Source organism: Solanum stenotomum, chromosome 10, assembly GCF_019186545.1.
Source record: "Solanum stenotomum isolate F172 chromosome 10, ASM1918654v1, whole genome shotgun sequence".
Taxonomy (NCBI): domain Eukaryota; kingdom Viridiplantae; phylum Streptophyta; class Magnoliopsida; order Solanales; family Solanaceae; genus Solanum; species Solanum stenotomum.
In genome coordinates this window covers 42,097,894-42,121,777 of record NC_064291.1, presented here as the reverse complement: position 1 = coordinate 42,121,777, position 23,884 = coordinate 42,097,894, and the positions used below count along the sequence as shown (strand labels likewise).

At 36.4% G+C, this 23,884-nt stretch overlaps 3 protein-coding genes across 3 annotated transcripts in view; 2 read left to right on the top strand and 1 right to left on the bottom strand.

Annotated features, from left to right (window-relative positions):
• Nucleotides 1-23,884, top strand: part of LOC125841724 (3-ketoacyl-CoA synthase 11-like) — a 303,969-nt gene that overhangs the window by 97,187 nt on the left and 182,898 nt on the right. The gene's annotated exons all lie outside the window — the stretch shown is intronic.
• LOC125841742 (non-specific lipid-transfer protein 1-like) lies at nucleotides 7,280-7,645 on the bottom strand. Its single transcript, XM_049520919.1, has one exon. It carries the CDS (start codon nucleotides 7,643-7,645, stop codon nucleotides 7,280-7,282), a length of 366 nt encoding a protein of 121 aa, XP_049376876.1.
• LOC125842996 (uncharacterized) lies at nucleotides 14,631-16,097 on the top strand. The gene is made up of 4 exons (XM_049522256.1): nucleotides 14,631-15,209; nucleotides 15,291-15,611; nucleotides 15,687-15,786; nucleotides 15,867-16,097. The coding sequence occupies exons 1-4, from the start codon at nucleotides 14,656-14,658 to the stop codon at nucleotides 16,095-16,097; spliced, it is 1,206 nt and encodes a 401-aa protein (XP_049378213.1). The 5' UTR covers nucleotides 14,631-14,655.

Here is a 23,884-nt window from a genome sequence, read left to right as displayed (position 1 = left end):
ACTTTGATTAGTAGAGTATCCCACAAAGACACACGGTTTCGAACGAGGCTCTAACTTATTTTGAGAATAAGGGCGCAACCACGGATAACATAGACAACCAAAGACTCGGAGCTTTTGATAATTTGGAGCACTACCAAATATGCGAAAATGTGGAGACTCATTATGAAGCAAAGGAGTCGGCATTCGATTGATAAGATAGACAGCGGTCTGGAAAGCAAAGGACCAAAAAGATAAAGGGAGTTTGGCAACATGAAGAAGGGTAATACCTGTTTCCACAATGTGTCGATGACGACGCTCAGCAGTACCATTATGTTCAGGTGTGTGAGGCGGGGTTAAGAAATGAGAGATTCCATTGGCAGTAAAGAATTCTCGAAGATGAATGAATTCACCACCATTATCCGAGTAAAATGAAACAATAGATCTGTTGAAAAATTTTTCAACCATGATCTTAAATTTAGGAAAAATTTGGGAAACCTCAGATTTCTTTTTCATGGGGTATAACCAAACATACTTGGTAAAATGATCAACAAAAATGAGATAGTAATGAAAACCATCAATAGATGGAATTGGAGCAGGCCCCCACACATCAGAGTATATCATCTCTAATGGAGAAAAAGATTTTATTGAGGAAATTGCAAAAGGAGTTTTATGCATTTTATTACATTTGCATGAATTACAAAAACAAGTAGAGGAAACAGACTTGGAAGGGATGTCTAAATAACGAAATATTTGACGCAAAATAGGAGAAGACGGATGACCAAGACGATAATGCCAAGTTGAAACCGACGAGAGATGAACAACATATGCTGAGTGTGATGAAGGAGTTGACACGGACTTGGATTTGATAGGCCACTCATAAACTCCATCTCTAGGTTCTCCCGCTACCAGTAGTGCCCCGTGCGACAATCCTTCACAGCAAATGAAGAAGGTGAGAATTTAACAGAAACATTATTTTGGTTGCACAATTGATAAACATAAATCAAATTCTTTTTTATTTGTGGAACACACAGAACATTAGAGAGGTGAAGAGGACGAGCAAAAGTATTAAGAGTAGTGGAACCACTATGTGTCACACTCAAAGATTTACCATCACCAATCATAACATTATCACCATCATAATCAGTAGTTAGTGACAGATTCTGGAGGTCACTAGTAACATGATGAGATGTACCCGAATCAACCAACCAATCAGCAGAGCCGGTGGAAGATGAAACAAAGTTGGCACGTGGTTGAGAGTTTGCCTGTTGAATTTGAATTCACAGAAGATCCCATAGAGGGAGCAAACCATGGAAAAGCTGCCTGCAGTTTTCGGCATTGCTTAACAACATGCCCAGGCTTGTCACAGTATTGACATATCACTCGAGAACTTTGCTTGCTACTCTGTCTTGAATTCATTTCCTGATTGTTACGGTGACCAGAAGCATTTTGGTTCTGAAAAGTGGATTGCCGATTGTTTTTGTTGTTGCGAGAGTTGTTTGAGTTACTCTTGGCAACAAAGTTGGCAGTAATCGGCATTGAAGAGGCAGCACTCTGGCGACAAAGATATGCCTCATAATCACATAGTTTTTCATGGAGTTCATCAAAAGTGATAGGGGAGTCACGGGTGCGGAGAGAATCACAGATCCCTCGATATTCAGGTGACAAACCGTGGATCACATGAAGAGTTATATCATCCATGGTAAGAGTTGCTCCAGCAGAATTAAGCGTAGTAACCAATTGCTTGATATGCTGGAGATAAGATGACATAGATTGTGTACCTTTCGTAGCTTGAGAAAGAGACTCCTTTAGACCTAAGAGTCTAGCACGAGAAGGTCTTGCATAAGTATTATGCAAGGTAGTCCACACATCGAAGGAGGTATCCGCTGAAAGAACCAGTGGAACTACCTCAGAAGATAAAGACGCGACTAAGGCACTGCGGATCAATTGATCCTGTCTATTCCAAAATTCAGAAGTCAGTTGTTGCCTCATGGGGGAATTAACAACATAACTTGTAAAGCCATATCCTATCAACAATGAGCGCCATTGAGTGTACCAAACTTGATAGTTTGATGGTGTAAGCTTGATAGGGGCCTGAGCCGATGCATTTATGGATAAAAGTTGTGACTCTTGAGTGAGATTAGATGACGGAGAAAGGGAAAAAGAAGGTGTGATTATTGTGGATGTATTTGGTGGTTGTGGTGTTAGTGGAGGAATAGAGTAAGTTGTTGTGACAGTGGGTTGCTGGGAAGGAAACACTAAATTTGGGTAGGCTTGGGATGTTGTCAATGGTGGAATGATGAAGTTATTATTGATTGGTGATGGAGGAATAGTAGAAACAACTGATTCAGTTGTAATGGGAAGGGGAGCAATGGTGGAGGTGTTTTCATCCATGAGAAACCAACAACCAATCTGCTCAATCCCAAAAAAAAAAAAAAATTACTGCCGTGTGGCTATGGCTCTTGATACCATGAAAGAGTTATATGTAAGTCTTACTTTTATTGATGTACAATTGTCTTTGTTTTATACATAATAGAGTACATCGACATGAAAGGAAATAAAGAACTAGTAAGGGAATTATCCACAAATAAGGAAAGCTAATAATATACATTAAGAGGGAGATATCTCTACACCAAATAAGGAGATAGCATTGAACAGGAGGATCTGCATAACAGGAATATGGAATATTCCTGATAATCTTCACATCCGAACTAAGCATGTCCGTATCTTCAACATGTGTTGATTGAGTTTTTTTTTTCTTCTATAATGTTCCAGTAAGCTAATTGTATGTAAATTGGGATTTTACACTTGTTAGGGGTTGGGTTGATGTTGTCTTATATTTTTTTACCCTGTGTTGATTCAATCACTAAGCTATAAAGACTTTTGACCCTCCTCCATGCCCTTAGTGTTAAATGTATATAGATATTTGGGTTATCAAAAAAAAAAATGTATAGTATTTGATATTATCTCCACCATTTTATTTTTGTTCAAAATCATGTGTTAATTCCTTCACACATATATGCCAAGTTATGATCAGCTGTAGAGAGTAAAATGTTGGACTTCTAATGTGAGAATTGAATATGGACTGATTTGGTATTCACATGATTTTATTTTGGTCTTGTTCCAGTGAAGAAAATAGTAAGAATTAATGCTCCTACTTGTTTAATTTGTTTTCGTCATTTAATTGTCTCTTAATATTAAGTCCAATAGGTAGTGTAGCACTAAATTACAATTGATTCTTGGTGCTCTACAATTCATTTCTTTTGTTGCATTGTTCTTTTTCTATCTTGGGCAGTAAGATCATGATAAATGACTTCATGGATGCTGTGTTGTTCTATTTTTAACATTTGTACAAGTATAGACATTAATCCTCTTCTTTTTTTTTCTTCTTTGTTATATGTGACATCAATCTGAGTTCTCTTTCGACTCCACCCTTGCATATCGATGAATTATTTCGAGTCAGCCTCATCTTGTTCGAGTTGCTGGAAAGTTAAATTAAAGGTCCCGAAAAGTCGAAAGTGGGTTGTATACATGTTGTATACAGCGGTATACGCTGATATTCAGGCCCAAAACGTAAAAACATAGGGCGGAGGCGAAACACAGGTGTTCAGAAGCGAGAGATACATGAAAAGAGCTGATATATACGCTCATATACACTAAAATACATAAGGTGTATACAAAAACGGGTTTAGATTTAAACCCCAAAAAATTCCAGCGAATTTGGCCCAAAAGAAGGCCCAAATTCATTTTCTCCCTTACTCTTTAATTATATAATTGTGATTATTTATTGTTTGTTGTTTAACTCCAACTTTATAATTTTTAATTAGCTTAATTAAATTCTCCAAAAGATGAGTCATTTTCTTGCGTTGGTTTAATTTTAATACATTTTATGTTTTGTGTTCATATATTTTAGTGATCAAGCATATTGGTCAAAATCTTCTATCTTCAATTAAGTTAAACCTTTTGTACTTAAAAGAGATGTTCTTTAATGCTTTTCATTTAATCACATTTTACTCATTTTAAAATTGTTTTAAGTTAAAGTATATTTCTCAAATAAACTTTAAAAAATGTTATTCAAAACCTTTTCAATTAATTAAAAATTATAATACTTACTTAGTCATTTTCTCAAAAAGGTTAGTCAAGACTTTTATTCTTCAATTAATTTCATGCTTTAATTTATTAAGTTGGTTTAAATTATTATTTCAAAAAATGAATTGAATAAATTCTAATTAATCTAGTTTTATTAATATTTCAATCACTTGTATTTCGAGTCAAATGCATCATTTTGGATCCCTTCCTCTAAAAAATAAAATGAAATAAAATGTGTCATTTATTTAATTATTTTCTTAATCAAATATATTATAAGTTATTATTTTTTTTGTTAAATTATTATTTTTTTCTAAAAATAGTCAAATATATTTTAGTCAAGTCGCAGGTCAACCGCATGTTAGCGGACACTTCGAATGCTTAAACCCTTTTCGAAGTGTAAATTGAACCCCGAACCCTCTTTGGCATTTTCAAATCATTTTTTTTCTGTTTAAATCTTTGGAAATTATAAGTTTTCTTAATTTCTTTAAAAAATTAAGTGGCGACTCTTTCTAAGTATTTCTCAAATTGTTTTATACTTAGAGCATTTCAAAAAGTGATTTTTCTAAATACAGTAAAATTACGACACAACACTGAGGTCTGAATTACAGAAGGCGGTTTCGAGGGGACCTGGTACCAGTGATGGAAATGAACAGGTGTTGTAAAAGTTGAGGGATGAAAATGAAAGGCCGCTGAAGACAAATGCCTCACTCAGTGAGGAAGTTAAGGCTCTCAACATGAAGCTTATCAAAGCTTATGAGGATGCAAATGAGCGTCTGTCTCTGTTTATGCGCACCCTCAATTCCTTTCCCCCTCGGTCCTAAAAGTGTCTTGTTTCCCTAGTTTCCCTCTTTGTTCTTCAATCCTGATTATGTGGCTTTGTGTTTGTTTTGACTGACTACAGTGGTCAGTATTTGTGATCTAATGCTATTTATGTTTCTGCTTTGTTCATGTGTGGTTTAATATTCTCTTTATGCTTACATACATATATTCTGTGTGGCCGAAGCCCTGAGATTCTTTATTGCCTTGCATTTGACTTGAATATGTTTACTGCTTCACCTTTTCAATGATGTCAAAAGAGGGAAGTTTTGTTGTAAAGGTTGGTTATGGAATTAGGGGCATTGAACTAAGGGGGAACATACAAAGGGGGAACTGATTAAGGGGGAATACCAATTTTATTGAATGAATGTTTGTTTACTCACGTGAGGAGTTATGCAGGTTGTTTGTCATCATCAAGAAGGGGGAAATTGATAAATGCTTATGTTCCTAGATGTTTTGATGATCTCCTCACAATTGTAGGGACCTGGTCCTCTACAGAGTATGAATACTCGTCCAGTGGTCAAAGTGTTGTACAGCTAGAAAGCTGTCTGCGTCAGAAAGTTGGTGAAGCTGCAGAGTACTCCACCAATCAGAAGCGACGAGGTTGCTAGTTCATTGGATAATAACTTTTCATGTCTAAATATATTCGAGGAAAAACAACAAACTAATTCATTCATTTAAAAGGAGAGAGCCAACACGTATTCTCAAGAACTTACTAAGAGAAGTTTGCAAGGGACCTAGTCCCTGCAAGACTGCGATGTGAAAGGACGACAAGACAGTTGTCAGAAAAGCTGCCACTTCTGATGTGGTAGGTGCACAACTTTTCTAAACAACAGACTCTCAGCCAATGGGCGGTTCCAAGTAGTTTGTGTTCATTTTAATATAGTCTCTTCCAACAAAACATAAACTCAAGATTTTGGCAAATAAAAATTCACAAGCTTAAAAAGAAAAAAGCCATCTTTAAGGTAGAACAATACTCACACTCAACAAAAGGATATGATAAAGTGTTGAAGCATCTCTGTTGAGTTTGAGTTTTGTGTCTATCATTTTATAGGTTTTTGCATCTTGAAAATTCTCAAGTATACAAGCAAAGACTATCTTGGTGAAGTATTCTCAGGCAAGCACAACAACGACCTGATCGAGCTGCAATCGTCAGAGTGTGTCTTAGGAGTTTTACTTCTGTGCTTATATTGTAAATATGTTCTTAATCTATAAAGGATTCAGATTCTTGTGTTCGTTGTAAAAGTCTAAGTCAGTTGAGGCTAACTGATTTAGTGGGTAGCATTGTTTGCTGCTTAGTCAAATTCTAAATCATCTAGGAGCTAGTTGATTTAGTGGGCGGTGTGGTATCCGCTTAGCAAAGTCTAAGTTATCTAAGGGTGATAGCTTAGTGGGCAGTGTTGTATCTGCTCTGGCTCATCTAAGTAATATGAAGTATTGCTTAGAGTTGGAATTAGTAGGCCAATCTCAGTTTGTAAACTTGCTTTTACTTTTGCTTGAGAAAATTAGTGAAAGCAGTTTTTGAAAAGTCCTAGTAGGCCAGGTCGTGGTTTTACTCCCTTGAGCAAGGAGGTTTCCACGTAAAGTTGTTGTGCAATCTTTACTTTCATCACGTTGTTTATTTTCTGTTATTGTAACTATGCTGAGGACCTGGTCCCATCTAGACTAGTGGACGCATACATTCCAACAATTATCTTATCTCGAACGTCTTCTAATCTTGACTTATATAGAGAAAATTAACGACCTTTCTTCATGAGCTCTCTTGCTTCTTGTTATCAATATCCGACCCTTTTTTGAATTATGAAGACAATTTTCATAGTTATAGAATGAAAGAGTTGTGGTGTGGACAAACTCCTTTTGGCCAATTAGATTGGAGTTGACATGACGATATTTGATTGGTCAAAATATATCACTTGTATGAATTACGTGACATATTTTGATTTGACGTTTGATTTTGACTAGGCATGTTATGTCATTTTGATATGAGATATTATCTTATTGGCTCTTTTATTTGACTTGCATGACACGTCATTTGACGTCACACATTTGGACCCATAGAAAGATGACATCTTGAACTTAACACGAGTTCATTATTCGTGACCCAAATCAATGAAACTAGTCCAATAAAATTGAACTGAACATAAACAAGCAAATTAGATTAACCTGCTTATTTAATTATTCGGACTAATATATCTTGAGTACTTGTTTTATTTAAACGTAACAACGGCCAACGCTTACAAAAAAGTGAAACTATGTGAGCTTATAGTTTATATATATATATAAACACATACACATCAATAGCTTTTTGGAAATTACACAAACACAAACATATTCAATCTCATTATGAATTGAAAGATTACGAGGTAATTTAAACAATTAAAATTCAGAAGAAAGTGTCTTATTTGACCTTAGAGCAATCAAAATCAGGCCTAATCTTGAAAAAGGCATTGACCTTACATATTCCAGTGAGTTTAGAAGCACGGCTGATTCGAGTTTCGGTAGCGTTTGAACGAACGTTCTTAAGGCATCTGCAAAAGCACTGGCGGTCAGCTGTGGTACGTGCAGCTCTGTGGAGAGATTTAATCCCACTGCAACATTCTGATGGGACGCTTAATCCACCACCTAATACGTAGCCAAGACATGGTTCGAGGCTACTATACACCGTGCTGCACGTCACGACAGTTGCATCCTCAGCAGCTATAGATGCTGCTGTAGCCACCGCGATGCAAATGAGAAGCAAAGAAAATAGTTGCTTGTTTGGCATATTGTGAAAATGGCCAGCGATATATGTACGATTAATTTCCTTATCAATGTAGTATACATTATATATATATATATGAACCTAAGGTATGGATGTCAAACATGTGAAGCACAAAAGTCTATTCATTCTGTCCATTAATATCTATTGCTTGATACAGGAGGATAATTGTCCTAAAAGTAACATGCATTCTCATGTTGCTAAAGTGCAAAGTAGTACTCTTTCCAGAGAGAGATAAATTACCTATCACATAGGTGCACGAAAATTCCTCACAATGACATAATCACATCTTTCTTGGTTTTTCCAACTACTTTTGTATGTTTCCCCTTATTTGGGAGAGACGGGTGCATAGGACTTCAACTTTCTGATCGGCCGATCAGTAAGTTGAAGCCCCACTCTGGCATTGTTGGCGCTGCCCAACTTACTGTAGCACGAACCTGAGCCATTGTGTGATGTGCAAAGGACAAAATGAACCATATCTACTTGCATGTCAAATAACATTATATTATTAAGTGTGAAAGTTTTGGAAGATTATACAAAATAAATAAATATTTTTGAATTATGAAGTACTTTTATCTTTTTTTTCTCTTGTTATATATTTCAAGTTAATTAGTATGTGATTTATCTTCAAAATATGCTAATTTCTCTCTAGAGGAATTCGAAGGATTTGACAATTGAATTCATTTAGTTTGTTTTCATGTTTTAATACAAAGGATATTAAAGCGTATATATATATATATATATATATATATATATATATTTAAAAAAATATATCTTTTATTTATTGTCATAAGATGCACGTGTGACACACGAGATACTCGTGTGACGCACGGAATGCACATGTGACGTAGAAGATTCACAAGATTCACATATGACGCATGCATTACGTGTATTTTTGTATCTTAAACTAGATGGTGGACGGGCCCTATACTTATCTATTTGTAATTTGTGTCTTAACCAAATATGTCAGCTCATGAACTTAGACAGGGGCGGATCCACCCTTGGCTAATGGGTGTCAGGCGATAGCCCTTCACTGGAAAATCATATTGTATAAAGAGGTCAAATTTTAGTTCAATAAATATATATAAGACTATTAACATCTCTTGACACAAGCGAAAAGTTTATTCTAGTGGTTAAGAAGTTGCAAAAATTTTTAAGGTTATGTGTTCAAGCGCTATAGGTCTCATGATTCTTTTAATTTTCTTATTACAACCATTGACATCCACCACTCAACTACCAGTCATATTGACTGACACCACTAACGGCATACGTTCACTGGGGACTGTCCATCAGCCATTACCAGCTACTCAAAATGTTCACAAATCAATCGATCAATTTTATTTCCATCCAATATATATATCCCTTGGTGGCTCCCAAAAGGAAAACAAAAGAAAAATGCTACAAAATAAAATTGAGTCACTTTCTGAGATAAGAATTGTTAGTTGAGGAATCGTATAATAAATAACTAATGAAAATGCTTGGCAGCAAGACTTTTGGGAAAAGAAAAAATTGTGATGTAGATTTTTTTGTCAATTTTTCTCTTTTCTTGGAAGAAAATTTTGATATCCTCCTATAAGAAAGAGAGAAACGTCAAAAGCAAAGGGTTTGGTCAATGGGGGTGACATTCACAGCTAGAAATACATATATTTTCCACCGATGAATTTGATGAGAAACATGTTCATCAAATTAAAATTATTTTCAATATTAATGATTACAGATCGAACATATTCAATTTTTATAATACGATGATTGATTATTCACGACCTGATTTACTTATGGTCTTTTTATTTTGGATCAATATTAACAATATTACTCATCTAACAGTAAATTAATTTTCTTTCAAATTTAGAGCTAAAACATAATCAAATTGTAATGAGGAAAATCTTTACTTGAGGTTATTATTCATTTGTGTACTCACTCCCTCCGTCCCATTTTATGTGAGGTACTTTGATTCGGCACGAAGTTTAAGAAAGAAAGAAAAACTTTTAAAATTTGTGGTTCAAAATGAATGATAAATTTATGTGGCTGTAAATCATTTTATTAAGGATAAAATATACATTTTATAGTTAAATTGCTACTTAATATAGAAATGTGTCATCCTTTTTGGAACTAACTAAAAAGGAAAGTAAGTCACATAAATTGAGACAGAGGGCGTATTATTTTATTTTCTAATTATTTCTTCAATTAAGAAAATGAAATAAGACATTTTGATATACCTCCTTAGGAAATTCCAATAATTTTTAGTAGTGATTATAGTGAGTTGTGCTTGATTATTATTACTTTTTCTTTGGTATGGAGTACTCTCTTAAATATTTTATTCGAAAATATAAGTGTAAAATTCGTTTATTTTAGTGATATTATTTTGGTTCTCTTGTTATTCTCATTATTTACCGTGTGTTGTTGTTGGTCCTATAGAAAATGATCAAAATGGTCCTTGATGTATAAGAGTTGAATTATTTTGGTCCGTCACTATTAGAAAAATGTGAATTACATGGGGAAATTTTCGCAAGTAATACTTGCAAATTTTCTTGCGATAATTTTAAATTCTTCAATATTAGAATATATTACCTGTGAAACTTATATTCCCAACAAATTTCGCAGCTAAAGTTGATACCATTTTGCACTAAATTAGTTCCTGCAAAATTTCCTAGGGAAATATATCCGCAGGAACAATATCTCTAGCTAAATACCTAGGTACATGGACCAATTTTTTTTTAAAAAATCCTTTTAATCTGTAGGAAAATTCCAGATTGTCTAAAAAATTATTTATGGGGATTTACCTAGACATTTTATTACCTTGAGAAATAATTGGGAATTTCGGAATTATTAGACCAAAATTTAGGAATGAGAAATAATTGGGAATTTAGGAATGAGCAATAATTTACCTAGACATTCCTAAATTACTAATTCCAAAAATAATTAGTAAGTTATATATCTTTTAGATGATTAGAATTTTTTACACTTATATTTTTATTTATTTTTGGATAATAGACCAATTAAAAACTCAATTAAAATTTTAGGAATTGTAAAGTGATTATCAGACCCACTATACTCATTTTCCTTCTCTCTAATTCACTTTACACTGAAGCTTCTCTCCAAAACCCACTAAAGCTTCTCTCCAAAACTTACATGCAGAAGCAATGGTGGAAACGATATGATTTTCCAAAGCTCCAATCGGTGTAGCTCCAAGTTCCAAGCTCATCCAAAGTTCATCTCCAAGCTCATCTCAAAACTCTCCAAGCAGACCTCATGCTTCTCTTTAAGTAGATTTTTCCAAAGTAAAGCACTACGGACCGGAAGATTTGCTTGTCAATCTACCCAAATATCGAGGTTAATCTACAAATTTCAATCTCTGTGAAGTTAATCTGTAAAGTTTTGTTTACTGATTTAGTTTGGATGAAAATCGAGTGAAATTTTCTTGCAAATCAAATATGTCGCTTAAATACTTGGCCAATGATTGTTGCGGTGTTAAGTTTAGCTCATTTTTCTTTTTCATTAGTTGTATTTCTTCTTAGGTGCTTGTTATGTTGTTAGTTTTTTGTTTATGATAGCGGTGTTTGGATCAACTGTGCACACTTCAGGTAATCATCAAATAGATTGCTACAGCCTACACCCATACATATAGATGCTGGTTGGTGGGTAAACTTGCCACCAATATTGGAGAAGATGAGTGCATGTCCTTATTATGTTTCTTCTCTATAGATTATTGAATTTTAATATCCTACAAATGATGTTCGTTCTAGCATCTCGACTATTACTTTAACTCAACTGCTCCTTTAATTAGGTCACTTGTGGCTGCTCCTTTAATTTGGTCACTTGTAGCTGCTGGACTGTATTACGTTTAAATAGTGTCTGATGAGTTGGGTCTTCTCTGTGGCTCCTCTGTAATTATTATTGTTTAGCAATTTTAAGTGTGGCTTCAAGTCCTTCAACTTTTGCCTTATATACTTTAACTTAGAAGTACAAATATATTCATAGTTCATACTTTATTTGGTCTATTATTGTTCATAGTTCATACTTTATTAGAGAGGAATCAACACATGAATTATATGTTAACCACTTAAGGATAACTGCAAATGAGTAGTAGAGTCAAGTACAATCTGAGAGAGAGCTAAAATTAGAAGTATGAATATATTCATAATCTTTAAACTTAGTATAGCTTGCTGTCATCTTTTCTTTATATGTTCATCAGTTTTTCCCCTTGCTCAATTCATCAGTTATTCTGAACTGTACGAAAGAGAGTGGAAAAGCATGAGCACTTTGCACCTTTCAGTTTCTGTTCTTGTAGTTTGATTTCTGAAAAAGGTCCCCGCAGAGATCATGTGGAACTGATTCACTAAAATCTGGTAAGTCTTGATTTTATTCTGGCATAAAACAACCAGTGGAGCAGTTTGGGCTTCTGTTTTCTGGGATGGTTGAGGTATCCAAGCGTCTGCAGGATACCTTCAATGTGGGTGCTTTTGCTTAGAGTGACGAAGATGCTTCGTTCTTTCTGTTTAAATCAAGTTTTGTTGAGCCATTTTGTGATTATATTCCAATTGTTAGTGATGTGATTGCTTGATGTTGAATCATGTTCCTCATTCTGTTTCCTTTACTTGATGGAACAACCCAAAATTCAGTTAATTCAACCCAAGCCATTTTGTGATTATATTCCGTTTTCTAACCAAGTTGTCTGTTGGACCATGAGTAGAATGCGAAAGGTCAAAAGTATTCAGTTGACACATCTATAAGAATTAGCTTACGATTTCATTCTTTTTTGACCTCTGCTTCAGTTAATACATCATATGTATGTTGTGTGTGTTCTCATATTAGAATGCTTTGGAGATTATTCCAGTAGGTAGGATATTAATATATTTGTGCTAGCTGTATATACTCTCTATTCAGATGATTAAAAAGTGTATGAAATGCTTCTTTTTTTCTTTTCCTTTCTTATGGGCATGTAATGTATTCACGACTGGTTCTTTTAAGTAATGATTTCCTTCACATTTTGTTTCAGTTTATATTCTACTATGTGTGCTTTCCTCTTTGTTTTAGTAAAATCCCATTTTACAGAAAATTTGTTCTGACTACATCATGGTGATGCTAGACACGCCAATACCACTCTTCTCTTTGCCCTTATATGTCATTCTATATGTTTAGTTTTGACCCACTGATCACATATACTCTATTCTGAAACTTTTTTGAACCATTGTTGAACCATACAGTATCTAAATTTCATTATTTATGTGTTTACAAACATATTTATTTTTTTGTTTAGAAAATGAAAATTTTTGATCATCGAAAATGGATGGTAAATAGACTAATCCCCGGTCGAGCGGGATATACTGATGAATTTATAAGTGGAATGGATGAATTTATTAAATTTGCTTGTAGTCAACGGAAGTATTTGTCTGAAAAAGTTATAAGGTGTCCTTGTAAGCGTTGTAAAAATATGAAGCACCTGACACCCGATGAAGTTAATGTGCATGCTTTTCAAAAACGATTCACATCAAGATATTGGTACTGGACGTCACATGGAGAGGAAGCCCCTTTAATTAATTTGAATGAACATATCTATTCTGGTGATTCAAGTAATCATTAAGAATGTGACTTTGACATGCCCTCAAGCAGTCAATGTAACATTCTAGAAAAAAACTGTGAACACGTAGGTATGATTGATGCTGCTGCTTTTGTAGAAGTTAGTTATCAAGTTGAACCCAATGTAGAAGAGTCTCCGAATATAAGTGCTAGCAGATTTTACAAAATGTTGAATTAAGCTTAGAATCCCTTATGGCACGGATGCGAATATTCAGAGTTGTCTGTGGTTGTTAGAATGATGAGTATTAAATTTGAATACAATATGTCTCATAGTTGTTTTAATGTAATGGCTCAATTAATGAAGGAGACAAGCTCTCCATATAATAAGATACCTCTTGATTACTACTGAGCGAAGAAGCTAGCGTCGGGGCTTGGTCTAACTAGCAAAAAAATTGATTGTTGTGTTAATGGATATATGCTATATTACAAGGCTGATAAAGAGATGACAGAATGTAGGTTTTGTAAAGAACCTCGTTATAAAAAATGTGTGGGCAAGAAGGGTAAGAAAAAGATTCCACACAAGACAATTACCTGCCACTTATTCCTAGACTTCAACGGTTATATGCTTCTAAAAGATCTGCTGAACACATGAGGTGGCACTATGAAAATCACAAGGAAGAAGGTGTGTTATGCCACCCTTAAGATGGAGAATCATGGAAAAAATTTGATCGAGCTTATCCAGACTTTGCTGTAGAGCCTAGAAATGTTAGGCTTGGTCTTTATTCTGATGGTTTTACTCCTTTTGGCCAATCAGGATCATCATACTCTTGTTGGCCAGTGATTGTTACACCGTACAATCTTCCTCCTGATCTTTGTATGACTGTCCCATATATGTTCTTAACATTGATTATTCCAGGTCCTCATAATCCCAAAAAGAAAATTGATGTGTATCTTCAACCGTTAATAGATGAATTACAATAGTTATGGAAGGATGGTGCAATCACTTATGACATGTCCAAGAAATAGAATTTTCTTATGCGAGCAGTATTGATGTGGACAATTAATAATTTTCCTGCTTATGGCATGCTGTCGGGATGGAGTACAACAGGTAAATTAGCTTGCCCAATTTGTATGGATGAAACAAAAACTTTCAGTTTGAAAAATGGAAGAAAAGTTTCTTGGTTTGATTGTTACCGGCAATTCTTGCCTCTTAATCATGAATTTAGAAGAAACAAAAATGCTTTTTATAAAGGAAGAGAGGAAAAGTCTAGACCTCCTCCCAGGTTAACTGGAGAACAAGTGTGGAAAAAAAAATTAAAGGATTTCCTAAGATTACTGAATCTGGTCTTCGCAACTTTTACAATTATGGAAAATCACATAATTGGACCAAAAGAAGTATTTTTTGGGATCTGGCATATTAGAAGATCAATCTAGTTCGCCACAATCTTGATGTAATGCATATAGAAAAGAATGACTTTGACAATAATTTCCATACAGTCATGGATAACAATGAGAGAACAAAAGATAATGAGAAGGCGAAAATGGACTTGAAAGAATATTGTCGTCGAAGTGATTTACACTTGCAACAGAATGCTGATGGGAGATGGATTAAACCAAAAGCAAAGTTTACCTTAAATGACGACCAAAAGAAAGATGTATGCGAGTGGGTTCATGAGCTAAAAATGCCTGATGGATATGCTTCTAATTTTGGTAAATGTGTTGATAAGAAACATTTAAAGTTATTTGGAATGAAAAGTCACGACTGCCACATTTTTATGCAATGTCTTATTCCAGTAGCTTTTAGTGCACTTCCAAAACCAATTTGGAAGCCACTAACCGAACTCAGTCTATTCTTTAAAGACTTGTGCTCAATAGTATTGAAGGAGGATCATTTAAGGCAAATGGAAAAAAACATTCCATTAATCTTGTGTAAATTGCAACGTATATTTCCACCCGGTCTTTTTGATTCAATGGAGCACTTAATGATTCATTTGCCTTATGAAACAAGGGTTTGTGGTCCTATTCAATACCGATGGATGTATCCATTTGAAAGGTATACCAATTTATTTTAAGAATTTATTATTTTTCTCATCATTTTATTACATAATTTATTTATTTCATAATTTGATTGCAGGTTCCTAAACAAAATAAAGAAGACTATCAAAAACAAATCTAGAGTTGAAGGATCTATTTGCCAAGCGTATTTGGCTCAAGAAATCTCATACTTTGCTTTCCATGATTTTGAATCGCATGTCCTATCTAGCAATAATAGAGTTGATCGCAATGATGATTTAATCAAAAAAAATGCTACTCAACCAACTCTATCAGTATTTAATCTTTCTGGACGAAGTTATGGCAAGAAAAAAGGCAATATTCGGTGGCTAGATGATAAAGAAGTTGTTGCAGCACAGTTGCATGTTCTTATTAATTGCGATGAGGTTAAGCCTTTTCTCAAGTAAGTACCCACCATAGTGTACACATGATTATTATATTTGGGCTGAAATTAATTTATTAATTTAACTGAGTGCAGTTTGTATGAAAAAGCCTGGAGAGATACTTACAATGATCTTACTTATGATATCATTGATAAACAAATTGAAGCTGACTTTCCACGATGGTTCAAGGAATATGTATGAATTAATATAATCAGTTGTGAATAAAGAATATATCATTTGAAATGTATATCTGATAAAATTTCTCTGTTTGATAGGTGAATAGTAATCCACAAGAGATCTCACAAGATTCTTATTTGCAAATTTTAGTAATGGGACCATTAAGACAGGCACGGTCTTGGTCTGTTTATTTCGCGAATGGATACAAATTTCACACTGCTTCTTGCGGTGAAGGAAAAAGTACATATAACAGTGGGGTGTGTGTCAGTGGTACTGGACAAGATGGTACCATAAGTGAATTCTATGGTGTTCTTAAGGAAATTATCTAATTAGAATGGCCAATGGCACCATTTATGAAGTTAGTTTTATTTTACTTTGATTGGTTTGATACCTCTAAACATGGCATGAAAGTTGATATCCATTTTGGTATTGTCGAAGTTCGAAAAAGGGGAAGATATTCTAAATTTGACCCTTTTATCTTTCCGCAAACAATAACTCAAGTTTATTATGTAAGTCATCCTGATAACAAAGGAGATAAAGCTGATTGGTGGGTAGTTATAAAAACAAAGCCAAGAGGATCGTTGTGGACAAAAGGTATTGATGGAATGTATCCGTCCACTGTCAGTCAGGGACCAGGTCCCTTGTCTCAGCAAGAACAGTAACTAAAAATATACAGAAATAAACAGCTGAAAGTAAGATCTGCACAAGTGTTTTACGTGGAAACTTCCTTACTCAAGGGAGTAAAACCACGACCTGTCCTGCCAGGACTTTTCAAACTGCTTTCACTAATCTTCTCCAAGCAAAAGTAAAAGACAGTTTACAAAATGAGATTTGCCTGCTAATCTCCACACTAAGCAATATCTCATATCACTTAGCTGAGCCAGAGCAGATACAACACTGCCCACTATACTAACCCTTACCAATCAATATAGATTTTTCTAAACGGATACAACACCGCCCACTAAACCACCTAACTCTAGACGATTTAGACATTTAGAAACCGAAACAAGATCTGAATCCTTTATAGACTAGGAACATATTTACAATCTACGCACGAAAGTATAACTCCTAAGACACACTCGGATGGTTGCAGCTTGATCAGTTTGTTGTTGTGCTTGCTGGAGAATACTTTACCAAAATGGTCTTTGCTTGTATACTTGAGAAGTTTTAAGATGCAAAACCTATAAAATGATAGACACAAAACTCAAACTCAACAAAGATGCTTCAACCCTTTATCAGATCCTTTTGTTGAGTGTGAGTATTGTTCTACCTTAAAGATGGCTTTTTCCTTTTAAGCTTGTGAGTTTTTGTTTGCCAAAATCTTGAGTTTGTGTTTTGTGTTGAGAGATTATATCAAAATGAACACAAACTCCTTGGGACCGCCCATTGGCTAAGAGCCTGCCTCTCTGGAAGGACGTGCACCTACCACATAGAAGTGCCAGCTTTTCTGACAACTGTCGTGCTGTCCTTTCACATCGCAGTCTTCCAGGGACCAGGTCCCTTGCAAACTTCTCTTAGTAAGTTCTTGAGAATACGTGTTGGCTCTCTCCTTTTGAATGACTGAATTAGTTTGTTGTTTTTCCTTGGATATATTTAGACATGAAAACTTATTATCCAATGAACAAACAACCTCGTCGCTTCTGATTGGTGGAGTACTCTGCAGCTTTACCAACTTTCTGACGCAGACAACTTTCCAGTTTTACAGTACTTTGACCAGTGGACGAGTATTCATACTCTGCAGAGGACCAGGTCCCTGCACTTGTGAGGAGATCATCAAAACATCTAGGAACATAAACACTTATCAATTTCCCCCTTTCTGATGATGACAAACAACCTGCATAACTCCTCACGTGAGTGAACAAACATTCATTCAATAACTGGTGTTTCCCCCTTAATTGAACAAACAACCTCGTCGCTTCTGATTTGTGAAGTACTCTGCAGCTTCACCAACTTTCTGATGCAGACAACTTTTATAGTTGTTCAACATATTGACACTGGACGAGATTCATACTCTGCAAAGGACCAGGTCTCTGCACTTGTGAGAAGATCTTCAAAACACCAAAGGGCATAAGCTCTTATCAATTTCCCCCTTTTTGATGATGACAAACAACCTGCATAAACTACTCCTCACTCGAGTGAGTAGGCATTCATTCAAAAATCAATTGCTCAATTGGCCAGTTATAGAAGCATACATCAGCAACTAATTAGAGTGGCCATCCTATTAGTTCCTCCTTACTGATATCAGTTCCCCCTCAATATCAGTTCCCCCTTAAGACAACAACGCAACAGTCAGTCCATCCTATTAGTTCAGTCAGTTCACAGCATCCAGTTCCCCTAATTGCACCAAACTTAATATCAGTTCCCCCTTAATCCTTGGCCAATTGCACCAAACTTCCCCCTTTTGACATCATTGAAAAGGCAAAGCAGTAAACATATGCAAGTTAAAATGTTAATAAAAAAGAATTCAGAGCCTTAGGCCACACAGAACATGTGTATGTAAGCATAAAGAGAATATTAAGCCACACATGAACAGTGAAGAAACATAAATAGCATTAGATCATAGATACTGACCACCGTAGTCAGTCAACAAAACATAAACCCACAAGAGTTTTAATCAAAATTGAAGAACAAAGAGGGAAACTAGGGAAACAAGACACTTTTAGGACGGAGGGGGAAAGGGATTGAAGGTGCGCATAAACAGAGACAGACGCTTATTTGCATCCTCATGAGCCTTCAACAACCTCATTTTCATCCTTCAACTTTTGTAACACCTTCTCATTTCCATCACTAGTACCAGGTCCTCCTGAGACATATTTCTGCAATTTTGCCTTCAGCGTTACAATTTCCACCTCTTTATCATTCAGAATTGCAGTAAGATCAGTCACTTCACATTTGAAAGATGTTTGTTGTTCCAGGACATCTGCCACCATTGACATTCCCTTAGTCTTACCTTCCACACACTCACACTCCAACAGGGTGATTGCAGTGAACATCTGTTTGATGGTACCAGGAACTCCTCGTCCCACCGGTACCTCAAAGTAGTTAAACACGTAGTTCAGCAAATACCCGTAAGGAATCCCAACACGTTTGATATCTCCACGCTTGATGGCCCTTGTAGAGAACTCACTAGAGGGTTTACACCCTTCAATGGACCTCACCCCCTTTACTGGCACACCCAGAATGATACCAAGTGTCTCTACAACTAGAAGTATTTCAATATCCTGAACAGTAGTCTTGACCCCCCTATCCTCTAACAATTCCATCTTATAATTAAATTCTCGCACTTCAGGTTCATGAAGATACGGAGCAGGTGGTTAGAACAAATGACTCCACTCTTGCAAGGAAACAACATCATAAAGGTTTGACATACCAGAAACAGCGAGTATTTCTGGATCAAGGACTCTTCCGTTCAGCACCTTTTGCTTTTTCATCTCCGCTATGCGATTTCCCTTGACATTTCCTTTTCTTCACTTTGTTTTTGAACCCTAGGACCTGGTCCATTTACGGGTTTTCATTTTTCAGCCACCTGTTTTTTAATTTTGCCCCTTCTCACAGGAGATTTCTTTGCAGCCTTCTAGAGTAGGAAAGGAGAAGTTGAAAGTAGGGTTTTCAACTTTTTGAGAGATAGGGATCTTAGAAGAAGAATTAGAGTTAGGCATTTTGAGAGAAAGAGAGAAAATCTTTGGAGAGGGGATTAGTGAATTTCAACAAGAATTGTTTGAAGAGATTTTGCAATTTGATTCACTAAGAGAAGTAGTATATAAAACCAAAAAGACATCAGGTCCCCAACAGTAGCAACCTTTGGTTTAAAAACGAAAAGACATTTGAAACTGACGCGATAAATAGGCGATAGACACGTGGCAGTGATGTTTACATACAGACAGTGTAGCATAAGTGATACTAACCTCATGAGGACCAGGTCCCCTTTTCAGTTTGTGACCCTGCCTGTATGGTTAGATCTTCCCTTCAGCTAAACTCACCATAAGTGTATACCTGCATTTAAGGTACCAAAGTGAATTCTTAAGTGACAAGCATTAAAACAAGTATAGATACCTGTCCTCCGTAGCATAACCAAAAAGAAGATTTTTGTGCAAACTTGTCAAGAAATCAAGTAATCTTGTTTATCCCCAATCTCATCTTGTTTTTAATGAAACATTTTTTACTCAAGGGATTTGTAAAGATATCAGCCAGCTGATCTTCAGTTTTGCAGTACTTCATCACTACGTTTTGCTTTTCAACATTGTCCCTTAGAAAATGATGCCTCACGTCTATGTGCTTTGTCCTCTTGTGCTGGATAGGATTTTTGGCCATGTTCATGGCACTAGTGTTATCACAAATTAGAGGAATAGTGTCTGTGAGTACACCAAAATCGACCAGGTGTTGCTTAATCCACAGTAGTTGTGCACAACATGATGCAACAGCCACATACCCTGCCTCTGCAGTAGACAATTTCCACGAAATTCTACTTCTTGGTTCCCCATGAAATCAAAGTTGATCCCAGGAAATGTGCCATGCCTAATGTACTTTTTCGATCAACCAGAAAACCTGCATAATCAGCATCAACATAACCTATAAGATCAAAAGAGTCACCAGTAGGGTAAAAGAGGACCAGGTCCTTAGTTCCCTTCAAGTATCTTAGGATACGTTTGGCTGCCTTCAAGTGAGACTCCTTTGGTGCTGCTTGAAACCTTGCACACATCCCTACGCTAAACACTATGTCTGGCCTGCTTGCACTAAAGTACAGAAGTGATCATATGATTCCCCTATACATGGTTTGATTTACCTCCACACCATCTTCATTTATATTAAGTTTCACACTTGTGGTCATAGGAGTATCCAGCACCTTCGCCTCAAAAAGATTAAATTTCTTAAGCAGCTCTTTGATATACTTCTCTTGGCATATTTAAATGCCTTGAGAGGTTTGTTTGATCTGCAAGCCTACGAAGAAAGTGAGTTCTCCCATCATGCTCATTTTAAACTCACTACTCATCAGATCAGCGAATTCCTTGCAAAGTAAATCTGTAATGGCTCCAAAGATGATATCATCCACATAAACCTGCACAATCAACAACTCCTTTCCTCTGGATTTCAAAAATAGTGTATTATCAATTTTACCTCTTTTGAATCCACTTGCAAGAAGGAATTTTGACAAGCGTTCATACCAAACTCCGGGAGCTTGTTTCAACCCATATAGAGCCTTGTCTAACTTCAGCACATGATTTGGCAATTCTGCATCTTCAAAGCCGGGGGGCTGTTTGACATACACTTCTTCCTTCAGATTCCCATTCAAGAAGACACTCTTGACATCCATATGAAAAATCTTGAACTCCATGTGAGCAGCAAACACAATCAAGATTCTGATGGCTTTTATTCTAGCTACAGGAGCAAAGGTCTCATCATAATCAATCCCTTCTTCTTATTTGTAGCCCTGTACTACCAGTCTTGACTTATTCTAGTAATGATCCCATGCTCATCAAGTTTGTTTCTAAAGACCCATCTGGTCCCAATAATGGTTCTGTCGAGTGGTCTGGGGACCAGGTGCCACATTTTGCTTCTCTCAAACTGATGAAGCTCCTCATGCATTGAAGTTACCCATTCTACATCCTTCAAAGCTTCCTTGATGTTCTATGGATGACATAAAGGCTGAATATGCAACTAGATTTCTTTTCCTGGATCTAGTTTGAATTCCAGAGTCAATTGGAGAGATGAGATTGTCCAATAGATGTGAGAATTGATGTTTCCATTCAGACTTTCTGATCGACTCTTCTTCAATTTCAGCATCATCAACTTCATGATTTTAAGATGGAACCTTCTGGGTAGTATCAGAGGGACTAGGTACTCCTGTGAGATCTGTAGCAATTTCTTTTGTGATCTGTTTGTTTCCAGGGTTTAGGTTGTCCTTGTCTTATCTTTCCTTGATCAGCTCCTCAATCTAATTGTCTCCTATGTGATCATTATTTTTCTCAGATTTATCAAATGTCACATGAATGCTCTCTTCAACACAAATAGTTCTTTTGTTGAACATTATGTATGCTTTGCTAGTGAAGGAGTATCCCACAAGCACACCTTCATCACTCATGGCATCAAACTCACCCCGATCATCCTTTCCATTATTTAGTACAAAACATTTGCACCCAAATGGCTTAAGGTGGGCAATTAAAGGCTTTCTGTTGTTCAGCAATTCATAAGGAGTCTTCTTCAACATAGACCTGATAAGGCACCTATTTGTGACATAACATGTTGTGTTGAAAGCTTCTGCCCAGAAGTTCATAGCAAGCCCCGAGTCAATTAGCATAGTTCTTGCAATATCAACCACTTCATTTTTCTGAGGAGTTCTTGGTGCAGAGAAGTTGTGATTGATTCCATTTTCAGCACAAAAACTTTCAAGATGAGAGTATTCAAACTCTGTGCCATGATCAAACCGGATACTAGCAATTTTGGAGTTGACCTTCAATTGAATAGCTTTGGCAAAGGTGATCAGAATTCCAAAAGTCTCGTCTTTTTTTTTCAGAAATATATTCCAAGTGTACCTGGAGAAATCATCAACAACTACAAGAATATACTTCTTACCTCCTCTGCTTTGAATTCCGATAGGTCGACACAGATCCATGTGGAGAAGCTCCAAAGGTCTGGTTGAGCTCACTCCCATCTTAGCATTGAAGGATGATCGTGTTAGTTTCCCTCTTGCACAGGCATCACAGACTTTATCATTTGAAAATTTCAGCTTTCGTAATCCACGGACCAGGTCCCTCATTAGGTTCATCATCTGCATCAGCTTCTTTGAGATTGCTGAAGGATGGTCTGATTTACTTCTCTTCAACACCATCGTCACAACCTCATCGTCATAACCTTTGTCATCTCAGCATTCTCACTTTGAGCACTAAGTCAAGTGAGACTTTTCTGCCATCGCCAAATGAGACACCTCCACCTTGAAGTGCCTTGAGAGAGAAGAAGTTTTTAGTTTCCCAGTCACGTGCCTTGAGCATCCGCAATTCATGAATCAACGCTGACTGCGGCTACTTCTTCTCACAAGAATACCATATCACTTGTTAGCCTTGGGAACCCACTTTAGTTGGAGTTCCCAGTAAGCAGATAAAGGAGTGATAAAAGAATCCTNAGAAGCTCCAAAGGTCTGGTTGAGCTCACTCCCATCTTAGCATTGAAGGATGATCGTGTTAGTTTCCCTCTTGCACAGGCATCACAGACTTTATCATTTGAAAATTTCAGCTTTCGTAATCCACGGACCAGGTCCCTCATTAGGTTCATCATCTGCATCAGCTTCTTTGAGATTGCTGAAGGATGGTCTGATCTGCTTCTCTTCAACACCATCGTCACAACTTCATCGTCATAACCTTTGTCATCTCAGCATTCTCACTTTGAGCACTAAGGCAAGTGAGACTTTTCTGCCATCGCCAAATGAGACACCTCCACCTTGAAGTGCCTTGAGAGAGAAGAAGTTTTTAGTTTCCCAGTCACGTGCCTTGAGCATCCGCAATTCATGAATCAACGCTGACTGCTGCTACTTCTTCTCACAAGAATACCATATCACTTGTTAGCCTTGGGAACCCACTTTAGTTGGAGTTCCCAGTAAGCAGATAAAGGAGTGATAAGAGAATTCTTTGTCCAGTGAGGCAAATTGATTTTTTTCAACGTAGGAACAGGAGCATGACCAGGTCCCTTCTTCTGTCAGTTCTTCTGTTGACCAGGTCTCTTCGTTTGCTTGTTGCTCTGTTGACCAGGTCCCTTCTTCTTCGTGTTACTCTACTTAGAATATTTTGAGAGTTTATCTTGGGTCCTTTTCCAAGCTGGACAATCCTTCTTTAAGTGACCATCGCGACCACAATGGAGACACAACAAACTATCAGACATGGACACATCTTTGCCATGGAGATTGTAAGAAGGACTTTTGCTTGAATTTCCTAACCCCTTCCTATCATTTTGACCTTGACTGGTAAGCTTTGCAATGAATTTTGAGGAGTTGGTCCACTTGGGAGATTTGTTCAGTTCTTCTTTGACACAGACCAGGTCCCTCTCTAACTGATTATTTCTCTCCAAGGCCATAACAAGTTTTGTTTCAGCAGTATTCTAACTGGTTTCTAGCTTGATTTGCAAGCTG

Excerpts from the sequence above, each read along its gene's own strand:
- LOC125841742 (XM_049520919.1), bottom strand. The coding sequence starts at position 7,645 with ATGCCAAACAAGCAACTATTTTCTTTGCTTCTCATTTGCATCGCGGTG.
- LOC125842996 (XM_049522256.1), top strand. The coding sequence starts at position 14,656 with ATGGATAACAATGAGAGAACAAAAGATAATGAGAAGGCGAAAATGGAC. Across the intron at positions 15,210-15,290 it reads TGGATGTATCCATTTGAAAG|GTTCCTAAACAAAATAAAGA; the intron begins GTATACCAATTT and ends ATTTGATTGCAG. Across the intron at positions 15,612-15,686 it reads GAGGTTAAGCCTTTTCTCAA|TTTGTATGAAAAAGCCTGGA; the intron begins GTAAGTACCCAC and ends AACTGAGTGCAG.